Here is a 26,094-nt window from a genome sequence, read left to right on the forward strand (position 1 = left end):
AAAAGAAGGTTTGAAATGCTAAGTAACACTTAAAAATATGTTGATATAATTTTAAATAAAAAAAATAAAACCTGTAAGAGATAATTTGCATATGAGTAATAGTTTTAATAGAAGATTTCGCAAATTTGAACTTTGAATAAGATAGTGTGATATGAGTATGACTATGTACAAAAATCTAGACTATTCTTTAAATGGAAAGCAAAAGGAAGTGAACTTTGTTTCTCTTTTAAACTTTATTTAATTATGCCTGGTTAAAAAATATATAATTGGGTGAACCTTGAAAACAATATTCATAAAATATGCTTGAGTTTACATTTATGTAATAGTGGTGTTTTGGAAATCAAAAATATGAATTTATGCCATCAATTATTCTAGAAGCAAATATCATATATTCTATGAATAATTTAATGTGGAGAGAAAAAAAATGAAAACTTATGGGATAAATTATTGGTTTTGTTTAAACTAACTACCCATTACTAAAACTAAGCCTACTAATTATTTAAGATTTATCTAAACTAAGAAAGCAAAACAAACAAAGAATTAGTTTACATAATACAAATTTATATGCACAAAAATAAAATAAGAGGGTAATAAGTATCAAATGGGCCAGCCCATTTGGGGACTGCTGGACCCATTTTCTGTTGGGCTTCGGCCCAGCAGTTTTCATATTGTTGGGCTGCTGCTGCTGTTCCTGTGTATTGGGCTTTGGCCCAGAATATTGTTTTCTATTTTTTGTTGCGGGCAGGATTGATGGGGACGACCCGAGAAGATTGCGTTGGGGCTTTGGCCCAACTCCGAATGCGGGAGAAGAACGAGTATTTTGGACCCGCATGCGATGGTCATGCATGAAATGAGAAGGAAAAGGATTAGTACCCGGCCGGTGAATAAGTTAAACATGTGAATATGAATTCAAAAGAAATTAATAATTCGTGTATATTCTGGGAGTATTTGGGTATATCTCAATTTTATACAGAAACAGAGGAGGAAATTTGCGAACGCCTCATGTAATCCAGACCGGAATAAACATTCCAGGCAAGCATAATATACAGTTAGATATTAATCAGAAAATTAACTAGAACTGCTCAGATCGCAGCAGAACTGGGAACAGTCATGAAATGCCAAACACTGCGTTCGGATAAGGCTGAACAGCGAGGGAGTAGGGGAAGAACTATGCAGGGATTGAAAATATGCTACAGTTAACCATATGTAAAACAACATGATTGAAGGACTATTTGATTTATGTTATCATCTGAACACTTATACATGGTTATCCATTTAAGACAAAATTCAGCAATAGAGCATTTATATGCTGGAAACCAACAAACCTTTGAAGCAAACTGCACTCATGCTCAATCAAATGCTAGAACTAAGATATACTAATGATCACCTCAACAGTAATCTAATCAAAGTGATATCCTCTTTAAGACAGACCACATACTCATTTTGGACAACAGTTTGGAATGGATGACACAAGGCAGATGAACCTTAGACAAATCCAGCATGAATCAAGACCATAGAAACCCTTTTTGCATTCAAAATTTAAAACATATACCATTCCTTCGTTTGTAAAATCAGTTTTAAAAGGAATACAGGGGACATACTGATCAGTTTTAAAAGGAATACAAGGAATGGTATATGTTTGGAAGACAGACCACATCTCATTCAAAATAATGCGTGATAAGCTTGGCTGGATCTGTTAGCTCAACACAGATTCACACATAGCAATGGAGGAGATTCATGTTTGCCAATGGACATACTTAACAGACGCAAAGATAGGATGCCAGGTTCGAATGCAGGGGACTAGTTCATTATACCATATCCATAATTCATACATATACTCCGAATCCTCAAGCTAACAGAATTCACACATAAGCTTGAAATAAGTTTATTTCTTATGTCTTCTAGTCTATTTTACTCAGATAAGCAACGACATAAAGGCAGGCTGATTACATTATTATGCATAGCTAAACTGAATCCAATCATGCTTAGGCCCTATTATGTAACAATCGACTAGCTACTTCTACCCTGGTTTAACACAGGACACGCATGAAACTAGACAAATCGTATTCATATAATTCCCAAAGATATACTCGAAATGGACCAGGCTAACAACTAGTCATGCTAAACGGACTAAATGTCTTAAGTCTGCTGAATAACAAAATGCAACCGAGCCAAAGATATTAAACTGAACCAAATCATGAAAGTAACTACTAAAAAAAGAAATTGAACCAAACAGGGGACATATTTGTTAAAGTTTTAAAGCAGGGATTACTGTATGTTAGTTAAGGATTATCAATCATACTATTTGATTAAACAAGCCAATATACAGATAAGATTTACACTAAGATAATCTTCAGATAATACAAACATGAACAAATATCAAGATTAAGGCTAACTGAAACATAGTCATATATTTTGTTCCATTTTTACCAAACAGCATTAAGCCAATATCGAAAGTATAGATTGCATTTTGAACCTCCTTCAACATTTTCGAATACCAAGAATATTTTCAGCTAGTAACAACAAACACAACAGGGACTGGATTGCCAGCAGAAGTAACTAAGCAGGATTTCAGGATCAGTAATTAACCTATACAAACTGGACATGATTAAAATAGGCATCTACTTATCTAACTCTTGCATACTGATCCCTGAACCTAACTAATCGGGACCAAATTAAGAACTAACTCATGAACATGTTTAGACAAGAATCGAACTCATGTAAACGTGCTTAACTAACAGATGGCGTCACAAAGCAATGAATATCAATTACCAAAAAAAATCTTAACTTAATGATTAACATGACTATACTAACAATTTAATGTATAGGCAGAAAATAAGCAAGCAATACTAAAAATAACTTAAAGAGAATAAGATTACCTTCTTCGGGTGCAGCGAAGTGGAGCGAAGGTCTCGATATCCACTCGAACACTTCAAATCTACTTCGAAACACTAAAAAAAATCGAATTTGTATACCCTTCGAATCTAGACAGATGCTAATGACAAAACAGAACAAAAATGGTGTGGATTTTGACTGGATATCGAATAATACAGCTAAAGAATTAATCTCGTCTATGGGGGATTTCTTGTGATTTTCAGAGCTTTAATTTTTCCGGTCCTTTTTTGCGACTGAAAAACCTATCTTTATAGTGGAGTTTTGGGGTTCAAGAACTCGTTTTTGTAAGGGGATTCTTCCGACTCCAGCCCCCTTCTAAACGACTCAGGATAGGATTATTTATAGGATGGATTAGGTTTTTTTGAATTTGAGAGGAGCGGGGACAAAGGGAAGTGGAGTGACAGAGGAAACGTGGGGGGAACAGACGCGTGGGAGTGGTAGAGGTAGTGGAGGTGTCAGACGCGTGGGTGGAGACAAGGTGAAGTGGCGAGGACAGCGGCGTGAAGTGGCAGTGGGGGTAACGTGATGAGTGGGGGTGTGATAGAGGTGTCAGAGAGGACGATAATGGAGGGAATATGTGGCGAAAATGGGGAAATAGGGGAGGAGATGAAGCAGTGAGGTGGCGATGGGCGAAAAAGGGAGGAGGGGAAGGGAGATGGTGGAGATGACGATGAAAATGGGGAGGGAGACGAGAGATAGATGGAGACGGCGGGGATGGAGGAAAGTGATGGGGAAACCCTAAAAGGGTTTCCTTATTCAGCTGAAAAATGAATTGGACCCGGTCCATTTGTGGACCGGGTCAAATTTTAGACTGGGTATTAAAAGAACGGACTAGTAAATTAAACATGGATTATTCTAAAAAATTGAGACAAGGGATACGGACTAGTCCTAAAATTACCAAGAGTCAATCGGGCTTTAATTTGGAGTCCGGTAAGTCAAAATGCGGACCGAGTGCAAGAAATAGTTTGGCTTTAAATTTGAATAAAAGACCCATTTTAATTAATGAATATACCGAGGGTGACAAAATATTACTTAATACCAAAAATGTGTGATTATTAGACTCGGGTAATAAGATCATATGGTGTTATAATAGCCGTGTAATAATATATATTATTTTTCTTTGAAAATCCGCACTAAATAAATACTATTATTTAATTATGCAAAGATAAATGCGTAAGCTGGTAAAAATGCCGAAATGATAATATATATATTTTATTTTTTTCAAAAAATATTAGAAGCTTAAAAATAGGTATTTTGGCAGAGAGGCGGGACAAAATTGGGTGTCAACAGCTGAAAAAGGAGATAGATTGGAATGCAATATCATTATCTCATTTAGATCCTCGTACAAATCAATGTGAACTTGAAGTTCAAAAGATAATCTATTTGCAAAATATTGCAAATCAACTGCCAGATGCATTCACTGACCTATCAAGGATTACTAAATCTCATATTCTAGCTGCTAATGCTCCAATTCGAGTTGATGTCCCGGTAGGACAATCAATTAAAGCAAATGAGTCGAAACCACATTTAAAACGTGGTAGACCGATCGGTTCCAAAGATAAAAATCCTTGAAAAAGAAAAGGAGTAAATAATCAAAATGATAATAATATGGAGGCAGTTGCTCAAGAAGAGCAACGAGACATAACAACTGATAAAACCTCGGAAGAGGTTCAGGTACTTGAAAATAATGAAAATGAAGAGATCTCAATAAGTTATGTCTCCTCAGGAAAATATGGAACCGAAATGATGTAATTGTCGACAATGTTTTTGCCTATAATGTTGCTGTTGAAATAATGCAACAAAGTGAGGATCTTGAACCAAAATCTGTCGAGGAATGTAAACAGAGAAATGATTGGCCAAAATGGAAAGCTACAATTCAAGTTGAATTAGCTTCGCTTGAAAAACGCGAAGTTTTCGGACCAATAGTTTGAACACCTGAAGGTGTAAAGCCAGTGGGGTACAAATGGGTTTTTATGCGAAAATGAAATGAGAAAAATGAAGTCGTAAGATATAAAGCACGACTTGTGGCACAAGGATTTTCGCAAAAACCTGGCATTGATTATACGGAGACATATTCTCCTGTGGTGGATGCAATCACCTTCAGATATTTTATAAATCTGGCAGTTCATGAAAAACTTGATATGAATTTGATGGATGTTGTCACGGCTTATTTATATGGCTCACTGGACAATGATATTTTCATGAAAATTCCTGAAGGATTCAAAATGCCTGAAGCATATAAAGATTTCCGGGAAAATTATTCAATAAAGCTTCAGGAATCTTTATACGGATTAAAACAATCAGGGCGTATGTGGTATAATCGTTGTTGACACCCAATTTTGTCCCTCTTTTATTTAATTTACTCGGGTTTCTAAATTTACTGACGAGCTAAATACTTTATTTTTACAATATTTTATTGCTACTACTACTAATATCATTACTTTTATTTTCGACATTACAAGTATTACTTTACTACAAATTTTAGATGATTCGTCATCATTCTATTTTTTTCGGGTTTGGACTCGTTAAATTAATTACAAGACAACACTTTGTAAAATATTTTTTTATATATATATATTAATTATTTATTGTCTTTACATAGTATATGTTATTAAATTAGAAGCCCAGAAAATAATTAAATAGCGGAGGAAGGATCAATATTTTAGCCAAATTAATAGCCAAAAATACAAACACAATATTATTTTTTACCCAAATAAACAACCAACATTTTTTCAGCCCATTACCCATTTGTCCTACCCGGCTCAAACCAAAACTACCCGACCCGGCCCAATTTTTCCCTAAAAACCTAAAACCCTCAGCCGCCCCTCATTTTTATTTTCTCCCTTCTCTTTCCCTTTCTCCTTCTTTTCCCTCTCTAACCCTAGCCGCCTCTCCCTTTTCCCTCATTCTCGCCTCATCTCCCTCGTCCCACTCACCCACAACCGACACACGCTCCTCTCTTTCCATTTTTTCATCATCACCGCCGCATCCCGCTCCTCCACTCACCTCAAAATTCCCTATAAAAAGGGGGACGACTCCACCTTCTAGAGGAGAATTTTTTCTGGAACGAAAAGACCCCATCCTTTTTTAGCAAGAAACAAGATCAAAGAAATCAAGAAACTGACAGAAAATCCCAAGATCTGAAATCCAAAAAATCTCTCCATAAAACAAAAGCTTACACTTTGAACAACAAGGACTCATCATATTTTTAGAAAGAACGAATTATTCAGTGTTTGGGAGACCCAACTATCTTCTAACACTTGATTTTTCCTTTTCCGGTGAACTTTAGCCGCGACAAAGGGTTTCCAACAAATTCAATTTGATTTTCTTTGGATTTGAAATTTTCTTCTGCGGATTTGTTGAGTTTAGAACTCAAAAAGAATTCGAGTGTCGTTTACGTTCGAGTTTAGATTCGAGACCCCGACGCCTCGTTCGCTGCACCCACAAAAGGTCAGTGTTTTTCTTTTGCTTTATCTCGAATCATAAATATTTGTGTGTTCGTGTATGTTGGTGTTGCAGTCGGTTTAATTTCAGTTTAAAAGTTAACAATACTTGCATGTTTGTGTCTTACCTTAGTTTAGTTTTCAGTTTTACTTAGTTATACGGTGTTTTTGGTTTAGAATGCATATCGATTGATAGTTACGCCTCTTCGATCTTGGGTCAGTCGTAGCTTAGTTTCTTAATATAAGTTGGTTTAGTCAATCTGTGCGTATGCGAATATTGTTGATTACGACAAGTATATATGAGTCCTCTCCATGTTAAAAGAATAGTGACTGATTTTGAGCATTGTTTTGGGCTGCTGTGTGCTATGACGATTTCAAGACGGGTTAACTTAAGTGATCGAAATTCATTTCTGTAACCAGCCTACTCTCTGTCCTGTTTTTTTCTGGTTTTGAATGAATCTATATATTCAAGTTTGTAATATGATTTTTGATCCTTTATTTCACTCTGCCTCCTTCCAAAATAGTTGAAACTGTTAGCTGTGCATTTAGAAAATAATGTTTGAGATTTGGCGTGTACTATGTGTTGGTTTTGGAATAGATCAATTCGGAATATGTAGTTTAACATGATAGCTGTTCAAATTGCCATTTTTTTTTGCAAATCATAAAACCGCTCCTTCATCTCATGACTGTTTGAAGTACTAGTTAGATTTAAAGATAGAAATGGGTTGTTATGTTCGTGTTCGCTCATGATAAACCTTGGTATCAGGGAGATTATTTGCTTGTATGTCTAAGGATTAACTCCATTCGAGTTAATGCGTTTTCCTTAGTTCATTGCGCTTACAAAAAGGAATATCGCTTCTCCTTCGTTTTGCTATCCTCTCGGAATCACGGTTTAGTTTTAGACAATTTTGACCAGTCCCATCTCTGTTTGGTTTCTTCACTGGTGTTTGCATTAATTTCAGTACTCATCTGGTTGGTTGTTTGAATTAGAATAGTTTAGGGTGTTTAGACCGCTTATCAGATAAACAAAACTGTTTGTTTGTGCGCTGTTTGCATATCTTTATTTTGCCTACTGTTTGCATACATCTCTCTTTGTCTATCGTGGTAGTTCACTTGTTTGCATACAATTTCTTTGTCTATTTTTTACCCACTCCTCACTCGATCATACCCATAAGTTTTCTTGCAACTTTCACATCGGTTATAGTTCGTCGCCTTCGATATTGAAATTTGTTTTGTTTCTGCAGATTATCAACATTCTAATTACACATGATGTTTGAATTTGTTTGGCAGTCATTTAATTTTATTCTTTCTCCTCCATAATTTCTTTAATCGGGTTTTCTTTCTAATCCTTTTTTTTTTTTTCGCATGTACAACCGGAGCCGAAGAGTTTCACTTCGAAACTCAACGACACCGCTTACGGAGTTCACACCCTTCCATCATCTATACTCTTATTTCACTTGACTGAAATTGGCAGAATATTGTTGCCCCTTTACGAAGGCCAAAATGGCTTTCCTATTATCATCCTACGTTCCTCTGATTTGCTCATTATTGTGTTTAAAACTCCTTATAGGACTAACCTCTTTATTTCCATTTTAATGTCATTGATTGATTAACGTGAGGCACTATATAGTTATAACAAAATTTACTTAAAAGTTCCCTATAGTTGACAATAGACTGAAAGCATTTGTTTGGAATGGAACATGTAGAATATAAAGGGTATTGAGCAAGTACTTTTGGTAAGAATGACTTTTGTTTTAAGTAAATTTCAACTATAAAATCAGCTGCTAAAGTCACGATACTGATGCTGAACATTTAGACCCTCTGCCCGGTTAGTAATATTTCCAGAAATGAATGAAGTATTGCAGGTTTCACCTTAATCACGACTTGTTTTTCAACGTTCCGTTTTAAAAGAGACCATTGGTACTGACGCTGAACATTTAACATACATTCATATATTTTAAACAACCCAAAGCATATTTAGCACATATAGCATTACACGTCCCTGAGGGCAATAGCTATAATAATTTTCTTTCTCACATAGAATATGACTTGAGTTTAAAGACTAAAACACCCAACGTCCTTTCTCTCATTTTCCAGATTCAAATGGCCTTTTCATCATATTTAAGAATATAAGTCTAGACATTTCTACACCACCATATTCATGTAATATCATTTTATCTAAAGATCATACTGTCAAATAATCTTTTAAAAGGCTATTATTCATAGGCAAATTATCCTATTTTCTACAAATCCTATTTTTGAATAACATTATTATATTTTCATTTAAGGCTTTGGCAATATCTTTTAAGTCTCATTTAAACATTTAGAGTCTTCTTTTACGCAAAATACTATGTTTTCCACAAGTATTATTTTAAACAACACTATTATACTTTCGTTTAAAACCTTAACAACGTTTATAAGTCGTGTCTTCAAAATAGCATTAGAAGTATTCTTTTATACAAATTATTATTTTTTACAAGTCCTATTTTAAATAGCATTCTTACATGGCTATTTACAACTTTAGTCATATTTACAAAGCTATTTTCTATCCTATAATACTATTTACACTTAGCCTAACTAATCATAAGTCCGGTCGGTCAACCATTGTTAATGGGTCTTAAAGGGTGCCTAATACCTTCCCTTTAGACTAATTGAACCCTTATCCAAAATCTTAAGTTTCGCAGATCTTAAACAGAGTTAACTTTAAACAATAACTTTAATAAACTTTATGTGTCCTAATTCACCATAAATAATTAGGTGGCGACTCCTTAAAACAAACAAACATAGAAATCACCAATATGTTGTACTTCTAAATTAACTCCGGTTAAAATGGGGTGTGACAATCGCCTTAGCGAATACCTATTGAAAGAAGGGTATAAAAATGACCCAATTTGTCCTTGTGTCTTTATGAAAAGGTCTGGATCAGAATTTGTCATAATAGATATATATATGTTGATGGCTTGAATATTATTGGAACTCTTGAAGAGCTTATATATATATATATATATATATATATATATATATATATATATATATATATATATATATATATATATATATATATATATATAAAAGAATGTTTAAAAAAGGAATTTGAAATGAAAGACCTTGGAAAAACGAAATTCTGTCTTGGTCTACAAATTGAGCATTTTACAAATGGAATATTTGTCCATCAAACAACATATACTGAAAATATTTTAAAGAGATTTTACATGGATAAAGTACATCCATTGAGTACCCCAATGGTTGGAAGATCACTTGATATCAATAAAGATCCATTTCGACCTTATGAAAATGATGAAGAACTTGTTGGTGCTGAAGTACCATATCTCAGTGCAATTGGGGCATTAATGTATCTTGCCAATAATTCTCGGCCAAATATAGCTTTCTCTGTAAGCTTATTAGCAAGATTTAGTTCTTACCCAACAAGAAGACACTGGAATGGTATTTAGCATATATTCAGATACCTCAGAGAGACCATTGAAATGGGACTGTTTTATTCAAATGAATCCAATTCACAATTAATTGGTTATGCAGATGCAGGATATTTGTCCGATCCACATAAAGGTCGATCCCAGACAAGTTATTTATTTACATATGGAGGTACAGCTATATCATGACGTTCAACAAAATAAACTATGGTTGCTACTTCTTCAAATCATGCAGAGATAATAGCCATTCATGAAGCAACTCGAGAATGCGTTTGGATCAATAACTCAACATATCCAAGAAACATGTGGCCTTCCATTGAAGAGGAATATTCCAACAACATTATACGAAGATAATGCTACATGCATAGCTCAACTAAGAGGAGGTTGTTATACCCCATTTCAACTGAAGTCAAAATGGTTTACAACATTTCGGTAATTCCGGGATTAATTAAAGTTAAGAAGTCGCCACCTAATTTTTATATTGAATTAGGACACCTAAAGTTAAATGAAGTACATGTCTAAAGTTAACTTCGTTTTAAGGTCTACTAAACTTAAAGATTCTAGGTAAGGGTTCAATTAATCTAAAGGGAAGGTGTTAAGCATCCTTTAAGATCTATTAAAAATGGTTAACCGACCGGACTTAAGTTGAGAAAAATTGAGGCTGATTGTTGTATACAAATGTGGAAGCATTTTAAAAATACAAATATCATATGAAAAGTAGTGAACTAAATAAAGTTTAGAGAAAACCTTTGTGTATTTCGAAAGTTGTGATTAGCTTAACGTGAAAGACTTATGAAAAGACTATCAGTTCAGTATAAACTATGCAAAGGTTGTTTTAACAAATACATGTTTCAAATATTGGAAAGGAGCTAAAGTGAAAAAGTTATCCATAAAAACTAGTTCGTTTTTTTTTTTTTAATTCTCAAAACAAGCTAACGTTTAGTGTGTAAAATTTGTGATAGTTTGAAAGCATATCTTTTTCTTTCTAACTAAAAAAGGTGTCAAACCTACAAGAGGAACAATTAAACTCCACTTGATTTAAGATCTAAATTGCTGATTAAGACATCCTAACATGGATAAAATGGGACTTGGTTAAAATAAAGCAGTTAAGCATTTTATAATAACCACACAACTAGGTAGAATGTTAGTCACACCAAACATGTAAACAAGCAGCATCAACAAATAAATAAATTAGCCAAAATAGGCTCCCGACAGAAAGATTTGATTATTTTGTGGTTCTCTTTAAGCGATGTAAAGCTGGAAATGATCGAGGATGTACCGGCTCCATGTGGTAGCGGCGTCGTTGAGTCTCAAAGTGAAACTCTTCGGCTCCGGTGTTCATGCAAAGAAAGGAAAGAAATGACGAAGTTAGAGAGAAATCTTACTGTCAAAAAGGTAATAAAGAACCAAGCAGTAAACCATAACATGATTCTCATATAAGGATATATATGAAGACCTTAGCATATATTTGCATACTCAAACAGATTCCCGATACCAAATATGACCAACTATAACAGATATGAAAGAAGAACTATTTTTTTTAAAGAGAAATAGGTACTTCTATACGAAAACAACAAGGAACATACTGAAATCACATTTTGAGAAAAATAGACAAGCATCAAGTCTCAACTACGTCATCATCCTGGAGTTCAAGAAGCTTAAAGACACAATTTCTACTATTTTGGGGCAAGGCTAGAAGGACCCAACTTCTGCTAGTGTTAGATACAAGAATATGCTTTCCTTTAATCATCTTTGAAAGATGAGCCTTTTTAAATGAAACCTTCTAATAAGATTTTTGGTAATTGAAAAAAATCCTAATAACATAATTTCTAAAATAAGTAAAGAACTTTTTTAACTAACAAATCAGAACATGCACACAAATAAATAAATTATTATGCAGCTATACAATTTGAGAGGAACCTAATTCGTGCTTTCTTGTGACACATCATACACATGATACTTATATGACCCAAACATGATTCATACTATGTATAAAGTTTTAAACATGCTCTGAAACTAAACCCTTATTATTCAAAGAAATCATAATACATATTTCCTACGTAAGCAGCTATGACTGAACAAAGATTAAAAATTTCATAGTAGAAACATGAAACTAAGTAAACGAGAAAACAGATTCAGTAACTATTTCATGATATCCAATGGCATGATCGAAATAAAAGTTAAAGGGAAATACAAACATCGCTTAAAATGGATAAAAATAAAAGGAGAACAGTAAGCACCTGTTTCGGGTGTAGTGAACGGGACGTCGGGGCCTCTTCAGATCTACTCTCTCGTTATGAACAGATCCGAACGAATGAAAAGTTTAAAAGATCCCAAGGTTTAGAGTAGTAGTCAAAAAATAAATTGTTGTGTATGGTAAGATTTCAAGAATGTTCAAAGAAAAAACTCCCTTCGGCTGAGTGCTTGAGACAATATTTATAGGTGAAGTGAAACTCTAGGGTTTCGTTTTGGGCGGGATTTCAAAGTGAATAGCTGTTTGAATTTTGAACAAAGTTGTTTGTGGATTCTTCAGACCAGAGAAAAAGTAGCTTGTCCTCTAGCGTTGACTCAATTGTCGAAGATAGGAGAGAGAGAAGTTTGTGAACGTTGAGATAAAGAGAGAGGAGAAACTTGTATGAAAATGGCATGGCAAAGTCTGCCATGGCTGAGAAAGAGCTTGGAACTTTGCTCAAAGAGGGAAGGAAGAAGTGTGCGGCTGTTTTTTGAGATTAGGTTTAGGAAAATTAAAATGTGTATGCATTGGTTGGGCTGGAGGTAAAGATGAATGGACTTCACCTGGTGGACTCGAAATTAGGCTGATCCGGACAGAATTTTAAGCTAAAGTATGATCTGTTGATTGGTCCTGTAATGGCTAAGATATCAAGACCTATTTTAGGACTTAAACTCCTTTTCCCTTGCATTTCTTTGAGCTTCTTATTATCAATAACTTGGAAAATATATGGAATAATCATGCAATTAGTAGTAATTAGTAATAAACTATAATTTAATGTTATAAATTTACTAATAATAGAGAAACCATAAATATATAGGTAATGTAATAATAAAGTAGAAATATTATCTAGGTTAATTTTATGATTAATATGTAATAAATAAGTACAATGTTTGAGGTATTAATAAAGGAAGGACAAAAATGAGTATCAACAGAGGTTACATTAAAGGAGACAGAACAAAACATATTTCACCAAAATTCTTTTTTACTCATGATCTTCAAAAGAATAGTGAAATAGATGTTCAACAAGTTCGTTTCACTAAGGCATTACCAACCTCAACATTTGAGAAGCTAATATACAAGATTGGAATGCGTCGTCTTCGAGACATTAAGTGATGTTTCCAACAAGGGGAGTAAATACGTGCTGCACTCTTTTTCCCTTAACCAAGGTTTTGTCCCATTGGGTTTTCCTGATAAGGTTTTTAATGAGGCAACAAACAATGCGTATTACAAATAACTATGTATAGTATTTTTCTTTCACTAGAATTTTTAATTTATATGGACATCCAAGGGGGAGTGTTATGAATAAATGTGAATATCATATGTGGATGCCATGTGGCCATAACTGTAGCATGCTCTTTTGTCCAAGTTTTACTTTTGCTTATAAATAGTCATATGTGGTGTAGATGAAAATCATCCAAAAATAGAAAATAGAAAAGTACTACTCCTTACTTTCTCTTTTTCTCCCTGTGCCTTTTTGTTACTTTATAATTTTAGCACACAATTTTATTTTACAACAGTTGTGAAAAAGTAAAGTGTAAAATGTTAAAAACAGCTGCTTATCTTTGATAGTGTGTACAAAATAGTCCTTTAAGTATCAACTGAGTAGTTTTGGCTCATCAAGTTTGATAAAAAGATGAACATTTTTTTGCCTCCATCAAATATTTATCAAACTTTGATTATTATATTTATCAAACTTTGATTATTATATTTAACTAGAACCGTGATAAAAAAATTTAAACAGAAATACCGTAATCTTCATAAAAATTTCAAAATCGCAACATAAAAAACTACACCAAATAAAAAAATAAACCAAAAATAACAAAATTATCCTTTAAAAATGGCACCAGACTCTTGAAACTGACAAAAAGTAACATAAGTTATAAAGATTCATGATAAGCTCCTATTATATTCTATTATTGCATTTCGATTTACATTTTAACAATTAGAATTTGATAGATATCCCATGGCGATTAGTTTTTTTTTCTTTTTTTCTTTTTCGGACAAATTTAAAGAATCAAAACCGCAGGAGACTATTTTGAACCTAATGTGAGAGATTAGGGATCATTTTTGTTATTTACTCTGAGTTATTGACGCAAAGTCAATATTAATTTCACCCAAAAGAATAATAAAAGTCAAATTCAATTCACTTTCCTTCTCCACGAATCTCACATCTCCCTTTTGCCGGAACCTATTGAACCGGCACCGGCCCACCAAACAACAACAAAAAAAAACCGTCTCAAAAACCGGTTACCGGAGAAGAGAGGGCCCAAACCCGGATTAGCCCTCTCAAATCTCCGATCAAAAAAAAAAAAAAAAAACCCTAAATTCATATGCAAAATTGCTATTCATTTTATCATATGGTTCATATATTCCCAATTTTTGATGCGCCGATCCAATGCCCGTAAATTAAATAATAATAATCCTATTACTACTACTACTACTTCTAATACAATGGATTCGGCGAAATTTCAATATCGACCCAACAGATCTTCAAATCGAAACAATTCTAAATCGAACAGAAACATTGTTTGTTACACTTCTATAGTGTTTGTTATCGCTTTCATATGTTACGTTTTCGTGTTTTCGAGTAAAATTAGGTTTTCTGTGGTTAAGAAATATAGGATTGTGATTGACGGAGGAAGTACAGGTACGAGGATTCATGTGTTTGAGTACGAGGTAAGGGATGGCGGTGTACCTCTGTTTGATTTTGGGGATAAAGGTTTGGTTTCAATGAGGGTGAATCCCGGGTTATCCAGTTATGAATTGGACCCGGAAATGGCTAGTGAATCGGTGATCAAGTTGGTTGAATTTGGGAAGAAAAAAGTACCTAAGGAATATTGGAGTGAAACTGAGATTAGGTTAATGGCTACTGCTGGAATGAGGTTGTTGGATTTGGATGTTCAGGAGAAGATTCTAGAAGTTTGTCGAGGGGTACTTAGGGATTCGGGTTTTAAGTTTAAGGATGATTGGGCTTCTGTTATTTCAGGTACAAGTGATGTATTAAGTTGTGTATACAATGTAGTGTATTTTGCATTTTTTATGATCAAGTCGATTTGAATGTTCTTTTTTTAAGTTACAGTTGACTAATTGGTGTTCTGGTATGAGGTTTGACACATTATTTTTATCGTTGTGGTGTAGTTATGTATACTCTGCCTATATGATTTTGTAAAAACATATCACAGTTACCGCCTACGATAGTAGGGGATTTACCTTCTGGGTCAAGCTCGTTGCATGGGGCTTGCCTAGTGCGGGTTACCTCTCCTATGTGGCCTGTGCGCACCCAAAGGTAGCGGCTGCGGATTCCCTTGTCATAAAGAAAAAAAAAAACATATCACAGTTAAAAGAGGAAACTTGTGGGTAGGTTGAAGGCCAGGGTAAAAAAGTTTAATTGCTACAACAACAACTGTCCTTTAATCCCAAACAAGTTGGGGTCGGCTATATGAGTCCTCAATCCTCACTGATCATGTTAATCCATTTAAATTTATCTCATGCCAATATTAAGCAAATACAAATAAAAAAGTTTGTCTACTATTTTTTTATTTTTTATTTTAATTTAAAAAAAAATATGTTTAACTACTATATGGAGTGCTGAACTAGAGTGGAATGTATGCAGATGATTCATATAGCCGACCCGGTCATATTTTGATTTAAACTACTTTGTTGAGCTGTATATACTTATATAAATCTGTTTGTTCTGAACTAAAAATACGTCCAATCCTTTGGAGATTGAAGCAAAATGGTAGCAGTATGTTGAGTTCAGAATTTTTGTGTGTGATAATACTGTTTCTCACAAAGCTGTGTAAATTATGCTGAAGCAGTGATAGATCTCATAAAATCCTTTTAAGATAGTAGGGTACGCTTCTGGCACCTTGTAAATACTTTTGACAGCATCTTCTTGGTGCTACATTTATAATCTTACCATTTCTCCGGGAAAAAAAATGGTTCATGTTTTTCTGCATTTGATTTTGTGTTGATTCATGTTGCCAGCCACTACCCATTTTCTTTATATTAGACTTCATTAGTTGCTCATTTCATCATATTTTATTGATTGTAGGATCTGATGAGGGTTTATATGCCTGGGTTATTGCTAATTATGCCCTTGGAACTCTTGGTAGTGATCCTTTGCAAACAACTGGAATAATTGAACTTGGTGGTGCATCTGCCCAGGTTGATCTCATCATTTTGAAAATTCAATTTATTACTATCTTGGGAGTGTTTCGGCTTATTCAATTCCTGGCGCTCTTGTGATCTGAAATGGATCGGGCCCGTCTTATGGTTTCTCTGCATTTAAAATTATTTTTATCAGTTTGCGTGATGCAACTCCATGATGGTATGAGAGTATGATATGTTACTATAATCGTTGCTGTATAATCTATTCAGGTGACTTTTGTTTCTAATGAGCCTATGCCCCAAGAATATACTCGTACGATTAAATTCAGAAACTTTACCTACAAGATCTACAGTCATAGCTTGCTTCAATTTGGTCAGGTAACTTTTATTTCTTTTAGTCAGCTTTTTATCATGATCACTGCAAATCATTTTATTCTATAACCCTAGGTATCATTGGTGAGTACATGATCAAATAAGTGACTGTATTCTGCACTATGAGCTAAATGTTGTGGAATTGGGAGCTGTTAATTCAAAGTTATTAGGAACACCGCCCACTCCAACTGGACCTGATTATTTCTCGGTCATTAGAAAAACATTAAGTAGAGAACCAAGATTTCACGGCAGAATTAGTCAGCACAAGATAATATGATAACACTGAATTTGATCTTCTTGTCATATGCATTTTGAAGTTGTATTGCATGGGTATTCTGACTTGGTATTAATTGTCGTCATGCCCTTTTTAATATCTATGAAACATCTATAGCTATATGTTAAGATTTCATTGCTTGTGATGTTTTGCAGAACGTAGCATTTGACTTACTCTTGGAGTCCCTTGTTGCGAGGGGCCAAGATCAAGGTAATGTTAGAATCTCCTTCCCTTTATTACATGAACTTCAACTACTTCATGGTTTGATAGTATTTGATTCTCTTGTTACATCTTAGACATCTTTCTAACTCTCACGTGATGAAAACATAGATATTCGGTTTAAGAGTGAGAGCTTCTGATAGGTTCTTTTGATTTCATTTTGAACCTTTTAATTTTTATTTTGTGTTTGGGGCGTTGGTTCATACCGAGGACATGACCTTAGATAGGAGGGTATGGAGGACTCATGTTAGGGTAGAAGGCTAGTAGGTAGTCGCGTTTATCCTTTCTTACGAGTAGTTGTATTGCTCTATAGTTTCTTGTCCCTTGATTTCTGCGAGTATCTGTTGGTTTATCATGGCTTATTTACTTTCATTGTTTTCATTTTCATAATTCCTATGCTTTTTCTTGAGCCGAGAGTCTTCCGAAAACAGCCTCCCTACCTAAGGTAGGGGTAAGATCTGCGTACACTCTACCCTCCCCAAACCCCACGTTGTGGGATTCACTGGGTATGTTGTTGGCGTTGGTTCATTATGTTTGTCCATTATTGTAAATAATTCAGTGAAATTTGCTGTATGCTCGAGCTTTTTACTCCTTTAAACTCCCAAATTAAATATGCTGTTTCCTCATTGATTCAAAAGACGTTCCCCACAGCAAAAAGCTGATATACACCTTTTGTATTTAATTTTTTCGTCATTCTGAAGTGATTTCTTACGTTATTCGAGCGACGTTTTTTAGGAACACCAAAGTTAGCATGGCTTTAGTTGCTATCCTGCTTCCAACGTGGACTGATGCATCAGTTCTGTTTTTTTTTTTTTTTTTTTTGGGGGGGGGGGGGGGGGGGGGGTTAAATAAGGCATCAGTTCTCATGGTTCTGCAAGTCAAAATATTAACGTTCACAAATTTGTTTTCTGTTTCCATCAATGCAGCTGCTCAAAGTGTTAAGCTGATGGATCCTTGTTCTCCTCGAGGATATACACACAATATAAGGTCATTGAAGCTCTCCCCCAGTAGTTTTGCGGATAAGAATGCAGGACTGTATCCCAGCGGTAACTTCTCAGAGTGCAGGTCTGCCTCACTATCACTGTTGCAGAAAGGCAGAGGTTTGCTTTTCCTTTTACCTGTAAAAGAAAATATGCAATGTTAATTGTGTACTTAATTCTAGTCGGGAGTTTCCTTTCAGTTGAAACCACTGAATGAAGCTCTTCTTCTTGCATAATGCAGAGAGTTGCCGTTATAAAAGCTGCTACATTGGGTCAACTTTTATGCCAAAGCTCCAGGGAAATTTTTTGGCTACAGAAAATTTTTTCCACACTTCCAAGGTGCGCATTCATATTGTGACTACACCTATGTGTTGATAGAAGTCTGTATTCTGTTGTGTTACTTATGGCTTGAGATCTTGCTTTTGATGTGCTAAAAATGTTTCTGAAATTTTTCCTCCCAAATCTTTCTGAACAGTTTTTTGGTTTGCCACAAAAAGCTTTTCTTTCTGATCTTATGGCTGCTGGAAAAAGTTTTTGCGAAGAGGACTGGTCAAGGTTGAAAAGCAAGTACCACTCCCTTCAAGAGGAGGATTTGCATCGTTATTGCTTCTCTTCAGCATATATATTGGCATTACTTCATGATAGTCTTGGAATTGCTTTGGATGATGATAGGTACTTACAGAGTTTGATTTCCTTTTTCTTTAGTTTCCTTTTCAATACTTATTGCTATCTGCTTGACATAAAAAGAAAGAGGAAACATACTGCCGTCTGCTCTTCACATTTTTAGCTTTCCAAGTTTTAAAAATGGAGTCATGGTTAAGTATCTTATGCTCGAGGCTCGTCTCTCCTTTCTTCTTTCATAAAGGTAATTGTAGTTAGAATTTACTGAAAAACACGAGATGAGAAGAAAAAAGTAGGAGTCAACAGAAAGGAGAGAAATAAAGAAGAAAGCAATATTGTTACCCCCAAAAAAAAAAAAAAAAAAAAAGAAAAGAAAAGAAGAAGAAGAAGAAGAAAGCAAAAAGGAAATGAAATTCCCGTAAAGCGTAAAATTTATACATTTTACTTCCAAATTTCTTCGAAGAAAAGCATAGAATTTGTAAAATATTTGACTATCCCACCTAATTCAAAAATTTATACATTTTACTTCCAAATTTCTTCGAAGAAAAGCATAGAATTTGTAAAATATTTGACTATCCCACCTAATTCAAGTATGTGTTTGAGCAGGATTGGATATGCTAATCAAGTTGAAAATATTCCACTTGATTGGGCATTGGGAGCATTCATCTTGCAGAGCACGGCTGAGTTGGACAAAGAGCATTCCGGGTGGTTTGCAAATATGTTCAGTGAGGACTCTCTTATTTTGCTTCTCTTCTTTGCCTTTTTCATTTTGGTGATGTTCACAGCATGGTATGTGTCAAAGTGGAGAAAGCCACAATTGAAGACTATATATGATCTAGAGAAAGGAAAGTACATAGTCACACGTATTGGTAGATGTTCATAGATTGTTTTATAGGAGCAGAAGCCATTTTCCTGCATCTGTGGATAAGGCAAAAGGACCAAAGTGGATCAGCTGCCTCTGCCAAGAATCTCTGTGCACTTTGTTGCTTGGTACCCCGAGCAAGTGATGCTATACTTCGGCGTAAGTGAGATCGATCTTATGGGACGATTGAAATGAGGTTGACTCCCAATTCAAGAAGGCGTCTCTATTTATTGTTATGAAAAGCTTTACCAGAAAAAGCTTCCGGTGAGAATGTTAGTCGGTATGATGAAGCAGATACTAGAGTGTAGAAGATCTGGTCTCTTTTGGTTACAAGGATGTTGTACCATTTACACAATAGTCATTACACGATTCGTTTACAAAGTAGTTCTCTTGAATTGCCTGTATTACCTGGAGGGTGGTGTAGAACTAAAGATTTATGTTGGGTGGTAAATAATTTAAATCTGTTCAATTTAACAAGCTTTGTGTGGGCAATGGAGCCAAGGTCTGTTGAACTGTGTCTAACGTTGGACTCTCAAATTGAACACTCTCATTGGCCTTACTATTCATTATTTAGATGGTAGTAAAAAATATGCATTTTTACAAAGCTTGAGAACAAATTCATAAACAATAAGTTTTATAAAGTTTTGAAACTGTAAACTGTTGTCAAAGAAAGTACTTAAAACAATTTCGGGATTTCTGTCTGTTTTGTAAAACTGTGTTTTCCATAAAACAAGTCGACACAGTTACTATGTATCGCCCCAAAAGTTGTGTGACTGAAGAAAATTACTCACAAATGTTGAAGATATGTTCTTATAAAGCTTTCATGTTTCGTTTGTTTTAGATTGTAAGGCTTACCAAGTGGAGTTATGGAGCATGTTTGGCCCATCAATAATTGTTCTCCTTAAAGTAAAATGATCGATATGTGACTTACTTGTTCATTACTCAGGGGCAAAAATTAAAAGAAAAAACTGGATAATTAATTTGGTACATATTTAGTCCTTTCAAAAATGAGAGAAATCCGCAATTTGCCAACTTTGCCCCTTCCATCGATAAAATTCTAAAACCGTTGAAAAAAAAGAATTATTAAAAGAGGTTGAAAGCACTAACTTCATTTAAAGCAGCAAAACCAAGGGAGACAAAAGGAGCCGTTGTAAACAAAAAATAGGGATATTAGGCTGTACTCATCCACATGGTATTTTTTATTTATAAAGAGCGTACATAGAAAGAGACCCCCAATTCCTAAGCCTAAATCATTTTATACGAACAAGACAGCAACCATTATTCGGTGGTTCCTAATTAGCTTTGTTTTGTTAAAACCTAAGGCACCCTTCTATTACTTTAGCTTAATCTTTTTTTTTTATCTCCTTTCCTCAATTTCTTCATTTTCCCCAGGTACAATTGCTTTTTTTGCTCTCTTTTTTTCTTTCTTTTAATTTATACTTTAATTCTGCTAATTTTGAGAAATTCCTTGATCTCGCTGAGGTTACATTTTATCTTTAGGGTTTGGTTTTGTGCACAATATTTTTTGGTATATTGGAAAGAAAGTAATTCAAATAGGTGGAAATGGTTATAGAAGATTCATATAGCAGAATTGACAAGTAGTAGTTGTTGTGATTAAAGATGTTAACTTTATTGTGCATTTTAGAAAATCTTGATTTATGAATTTTGGAAGTGATTATTGGTGTAGGAATAGAATGGGAGATTGTTTAGTGGTGCACATGGATGGGCTTGAGGGTCCGCAAATGGTGGGACCATCTACGTCAATAGCTGTAGACGAGAAGGAGGAGGAGGAGGCGCCGCTAATTGGTAGAGGAGAGTGCAGGATTTGCCAGGAGGAAGATTCTTTGGACAAGTTGGAGACTCCCTGTGCTTGCAGCGGAAGTCTCAAGGTCAAGTCTTTTTTTTCTCACTTCATTTAGAAAAATTGTTTACAGGTCAAAGGGAAATGTGGGCTTAGATTTTCTCTATTCTTTGTTTTCTTCATATTTGCCTTGGAAGCTCATACTTGCATTTGACTATCAACTCATTGACACTGTTTAAATATTGATACTTGGTAAGTGGATCCCAACTAGTTTTGCGCTAGTGGATGTGCTAAACATCTTAACTTTCTTTTGGAGAGTAGCCGTTTGTGTTTCACTAATTAATTTGAAAAACACTTTTTCCTATATTAAAGCAGAATTTTTGTTTGCCCAATGTTCCAAAAGTGCTTTTGGGGAAAAAAATACTTTTTTTTTTTTTGGCGCACCTCAACTTTCTAAAATAAACATTTTCTGAAGAAAAATAAGCACTTTAGGCTTCCAAGCTTGGCCAAAGATGCTAATATGACTATTAGCATAGTCATATCATATTCTACTTCGCCTGGAACTTTTTGATTCCGTGGCAGCACTTAATGAGATATAGCTGTAATATCCTTGCCAATGCTTTTCTTCTGTTGCAGTTGCTTTCTTTTTTATACATCTTCATCCTCATCAAAGTTTTTTTCTGCTTACTATTTGATTTTATCTACTTAATCGTACTTTAATTGCATAGATGGTAGCACCTTTCTTCTCTGTCTCTCTGCTGATTATTTTGGTGGAAAACATTTACTGCAGTACACACACCGAGCATGTGTTCAACACTGGTGCAATGAGAAGGGGGATATTACTTGTGAGATTTGCCATCAGGTATGTGTCAATCTCCCAGTTGGTTTCCATATTGTCTTGTGTATTAAAATATTGAATGGCCTTTACCCTTAGGAGTAGTTTGGTAATTGAGATGAGTTTAGACGGTATATACAGTCCATTGAGATTAGATCATGTGAGATAAAATGTGGAGAATTAGTGGCCCAGAATGTCTGGCTTGCTGATTTTGCACGAGTCACATAGTACTTTAATGCGTCGCAGTAGGGTGAATGGACAAGGATAAATTACTAGTACTCCTAGTTCAGAAATGACATGGCAGCACCCTAGGATATGACCCAGCGGTCAATGAGACTGCAATTTAAGACCTACCATAGTTCAAATCCTAGCAGCACCCTAGGATATGACCCAGCGGTCAATGAGACTGCAATTTAAGACCTACCATAGTTCAAATCCTAGTAGAGACAAAAAAAAAAAAAAAAGCTGTGTGATTTATTTCCATCTGTGCTAGTGGGTGCAGCGAGTATTAGGTGGATTAGTCAATTTGCGTGCAAGATGGCTTGGGCGTCACCATTTAAAAAAAAAGTTAGTGTGGCACTCGCCTGTTCCTTCCCTGTAGTTTGAGGAATTAGTGAATTACACAACCATTCAAGTTGCATAGTTAGATATCTTCTGTCACCTGCTTTCGGTGAATACTGAACCTAAAAATGATCATGCAACCATTTAAAAAAAAAGTTAGTGTGGCACTCACCTTTTCCTTCCCTGTAGTTTGAGGAATTAGTGAATTACACAACCATTCAAGTTGCATAGTTAGAAATCTTCTGTCACCTGCTTTCGGTGAATACTGAACCTAAAAATGATCATGCAAGTGACTCCAACCTCTTGCTTAGCCCTATTCCATAGTGCTTTGACCTTCAATATTTCTCTAAAATAAATAGTATGACTCGTGATGATTTCAGAGAACTCGACAGACTGAGCTTGATTCATTTGAAATTCTTTCCTTTTGTATCAGCTCATTAGATGATTCTTTTCTGATAAATTTCAATTTCAATATGCAGCAATACCAGCCTGGTTATACTGTTCCTCCTCGAACTGTGGTTGAGGAGACAATTATTGATATTGGGTGAGTATAAGTTGGTTCATCTTTCATTTATTTTTGTACACTACTTTGTTTGAAAAATTCTCTTTTTCTGCAAGCCTCTCAGTTCAAATAACCCACGATTAATGTGATGACCTCTTTGGTTGTGATATTAGCTAGTCGGTGTGGAATTAGTCATGAGGCTTGACCATGCGCCTTTACATTTTTTTTTTGTCATGGTGGTGTTTGGCCCCGCTTGCGCGCACACCTTGACTAATTCCACTGAAGTACCGGGTAATTTTGTCCACCAATGCTTGGATAGATGGAAGAAATCACCTAGTGTTTTTTGTCCTGGGATTTGAACTATAGAGACCTCATGGTTTTCCTGGACTTCATTGACCATTGACCTCATGGTTTTCCTGGACTTCATTGACCATTGACCACTAGGCCACACAAGGGCGCAAATCATTCACTTTTACTTTTTTTATAAAAAAACTAATTTTATGAGCCTTCTTATTTTGGTGCAGCGGAGGATGGCAAATCTCAGGTACTCCTTTGGATTTACATGATCCTCGCGTCTTGGCAATTGCAGAGGCTGAACGCCAACTTCTGGAAGCTGAATACGATGATTACAATTCTGCAAATGCAAGTGGTGCCGCATTCTGCCGATCCGCTGCTTTAATTGTAAGCACTTGTACTACTTATTTACCAAACATGTCATTGCTTCATAAAATGGTTCACCTTCAAGCAGTGGGTATATTCTCGTTGGTTGAATTTCAGTCAAAAGAATACACTAGTCCAATCCAGGGTTTTGTTTCTCTTAACTGAATTTCTAGGCAAGCAAGTGATAGGCAAGAAGAAAAAATGTTTCTTTTCCCGTTGTGCTTAGTTGCTTTTTTATTTCGGAGTTCAATTTTTCACATATTAATTGGTTTTGAAAATGAAATGTGAAGACACATCAACCAAAATGCAGAGTGCAATAGCTTGTTCAAGCTTTATATACCTGAACCCCATTACTACAACCTAAGCTTTCTTCAAGATATGAAAGATTGGCTGTCTCAATTCCTGGTGATCTATCTCGACTGGTCTCTCCTTTATGGTTATTGGGTGTCCAGGATTAGGGACCATATCTTGTTTATTTCCTCCTTATCTTTTAGTCTATCCTTTCCCCTCTCAGTCTAATGATTGTCAGTCTTAAAAATGATGATTTTCATTGACAGTTGATGGCTCTTCTACTATTGCGCCATGCATTACCAATGACAGACACGGATGGAGACGATGAAGATCCAACTGCTTTCTTTTCGGTAAGTTGGCTACGCATACCTACATGGTTTACTATCTGTCTATTTCTCATTAAAAAGTTCTCTTCTTGATGGTGGATCTAATTGATTCGTATCTGCAGCTTTTCTTGCTTCGGGCAGTTGGCTTTCTTTTTCCCTGCTACATCATGCTCTGGGCCATCAGCATTTTGCAGCAGCGTAGGCAAAGAGAGGTGGGTGTTAGTTTGGTTGCTAGTCGTAATATTTGCTGTAGATGACTTTCCAACTTGATGAAACAATTTACTAGCCCCTGTGTCCAACTTATGTGAAGGTGTTCGGAGTAAGAGGGTCAAAACACTTAATTTTGACCATGAATTCGGGTATAGATTCTTCAAATATTTAAAATAAAATTTACATACTTGAAAACTATATGAAAAGTACTACATGAATTCGGCTAATGATTTAGAATATTTTTAAGAAGTTTGAGAAAATTATAGTCAAAGAAATTTTGTTTGACTCCCCAAATAGTAACACCTTTGACATAAATTGGGACGGAGGGAGTAGTAAACTTCCTGCATCTATGAAATTGTTTCCAAGAAAGTGTGATGTACGTCTTTATTTAGTTATAACTGATCGAAAAATTCAAATTCATGGTTTTGGTGGAGCAGGAAGCTGCAGCATTGGCAGCAACACAATTTGCATTTGTGTTACACTCTGGACAGTCGAGAGGTGTACAGTTTACCATAGCATCAGCTGCACCAGCTACACCAGCAGCGCCTGCTTCAGTGGATCATGTTTAAACGATAAGAGGGTCGTCCTTAGTCTATTATTTTGAAGCTAAATGCTGCCTTATGCTAGATTTGTTTATCTGTATTCTGGACAATATTACCATCTCACCTTTACTCAAAAAATTAACGTCAGTAAGCTGTATATTAATCTTTTCATTTTATATCTATCTATGTATGGCACTTTTTATTAACCTTTCTTGCCCCATGAAGAATTGTCTTATTATTTTCTTCCTAAGATTACATACGTTCATAAAACATACGATAGTTTCATCTTGTTTTAATTAATTTTATATCAGTTGAAGTTACATTATTTTTGTCTACCACTTTCAGCTTACAAACTGTTGGTGCCTAGGCACATTTATTGTCGAATTAAGTTTCAAATTCATATTTTCATTTCCTAATAAGTAATTACTTTTCATGCTGGTGCAACCAAAAGGTGGTATATGAGCATCAATATATTTTCACTCCCCTGGCCTCAATACCTGTTTCAACATAAACTTGATAGAACTCATCTGTTTAGTTAAATATTAATTTCTAAATCATTTCAAATCTGTACATCCACATTGTTTGAAAATTATTTTATTATTGCACATATAATTAAGGAATGATAAGTTAAATACTAAAGAATTGTTTGGCTTTAAAACGGGGAGATGCAGTACTGTAGTTGAGAGAGGGCCCTTATAGAAGAGATCAAATTCTAAAACATAAAAAGAGAGGTATATATTGCCAAAAAAAGGAGAGATATATATGTTACAACATGCAGTACTAATTTGTTCCACAAAAGGGTAGTTTGTAATATTATATATAGAGTATCATTTGAAATTGGTCTCATTACAAAAAAGCAAAGCTAAGGGACAAATTTACCCGTGTACTACCCGAAATTGAGCAACTTTGCCATCCGTTAGACTTTT

General features: G+C 35.0%; 2 protein-coding genes and 1 long non-coding RNA gene across 7 annotated transcripts in view; 2 read left to right on the plus strand and 1 right to left on the minus strand.

Annotated features, from left to right (window-relative positions):
* LOC132642078 (uncharacterized) overlaps positions 1-12,571 on the minus strand; it is a 30,004-nt gene extending 17,433 nt beyond the window's left edge. The window contains exon 1 of the long non-coding RNA XR_009583048.1: positions 11,049-12,571. This is a non-coding gene — a long non-coding RNA (uncharacterized LOC132642078). The remainder of the gene's footprint in view (positions 1-11,048) is intronic.
* A 1,495-nt stretch (positions 12,572-14,066) lies between these two features.
* Positions 14,067-19,932, plus strand: LOC132642079 (probable apyrase 6). 2 transcript variants are annotated; one of them, XM_060359348.1, is made up of 9 exons: positions 14,067-14,988; positions 16,057-16,169; positions 16,383-16,490; positions 16,914-16,968; positions 17,904-18,077; positions 18,199-18,296; positions 18,433-18,629; positions 19,185-19,303; positions 19,474-19,932. In XM_060359348.1, exons 1-9 carry the CDS (start codon positions 14,385-14,387, stop codon positions 19,605-19,607), a joined length of 1,602 nt encoding a protein of 533 aa, XP_060215331.1. In that variant the 5' UTR covers positions 14,067-14,384; the 3' UTR covers positions 19,608-19,932. The 2 variants fall into 2 exon arrangements, with proteins under 2 accessions (XP_060215331.1, XP_060215330.1); XM_060359347.1 differs by having other exon boundaries at positions 14,071-14,988; positions 19,185-19,499.
* A 599-nt stretch (positions 19,933-20,531) lies between these two features.
* On the plus strand, positions 20,532-25,374 carry LOC132642080 (uncharacterized). 4 transcript variants are annotated; one of them, XM_060359350.1, is made up of 8 exons: positions 20,532-20,632; positions 21,128-21,329; positions 22,032-22,103; positions 23,117-23,181; positions 23,664-23,820; positions 24,357-24,440; positions 24,539-24,628; positions 25,064-25,374. In XM_060359350.1, exons 2-8 carry the CDS (start codon positions 21,135-21,137, stop codon positions 25,193-25,195), a joined length of 795 nt encoding a protein of 264 aa, XP_060215333.1. In that variant the 5' UTR covers positions 20,532-20,632; positions 21,128-21,134; the 3' UTR covers positions 25,196-25,374. The 4 variants fall into 4 exon arrangements, with proteins under 4 accessions (XP_060215333.1, XP_060215335.1, XP_060215334.1 ...); XM_060359352.1 differs by lacking the exons at positions 20,532-20,632; positions 25,064-25,374 and adding exons at positions 20,647-20,832; positions 24,727-24,982; XM_060359351.1 differs by lacking the exon at positions 20,532-20,632 and adding an exon at positions 20,648-20,832 and having other exon boundaries at positions 21,113-21,329.
* Positions 25,375-26,094: the final 720 nt, after the last annotated feature.

This window comes from Lycium barbarum, chromosome 5 (genome assembly GCF_019175385.1).
Source record: "Lycium barbarum isolate Lr01 chromosome 5, ASM1917538v2, whole genome shotgun sequence".
In the NCBI taxonomy this organism is placed as follows: domain Eukaryota; kingdom Viridiplantae; phylum Streptophyta; class Magnoliopsida; order Solanales; family Solanaceae; genus Lycium; species Lycium barbarum.

Bases quoted from the DNA above. Each gene is read 5' to 3' on its own strand.
- LOC132642080 (XM_060359350.1), top strand. From the start codon at position 21,135: ATGGGAGATTGTTTAGTGGTGCACATGGATGGGCTTGAGGGTCCGCAA. The intron at 21,330-22,031 runs GTCAAGTCTTTT...CATTTACTGCAG, and splicing joins CTTGCAGCGGAAGTCTCAAG to TACACACACCGAGCATGTGT. The intron at 24,629-25,063 runs GTGGGTGTTAGT...TTGGTGGAGCAG, and splicing joins AGCAGCGTAGGCAAAGAGAG to GAAGCTGCAGCATTGGCAGC.
- LOC132642079 (XM_060359347.1), top strand. From the start codon at position 14,385: ATGCGCCGATCCAATGCCCGTAAATTAAATAATAATAATCCTATTACT. The intron at 18,078-18,198 runs GTTTGCTTTTCC...TGCATAATGCAG, and splicing joins ACTGTTGCAGAAAGGCAGAG to AGAGTTGCCGTTATAAAAGC. The intron at 18,630-19,184 runs GTACTTACAGAG...GTGTTTGAGCAG, and splicing joins ATTGCTTTGGATGATGATAG to GATTGGATATGCTAATCAAG.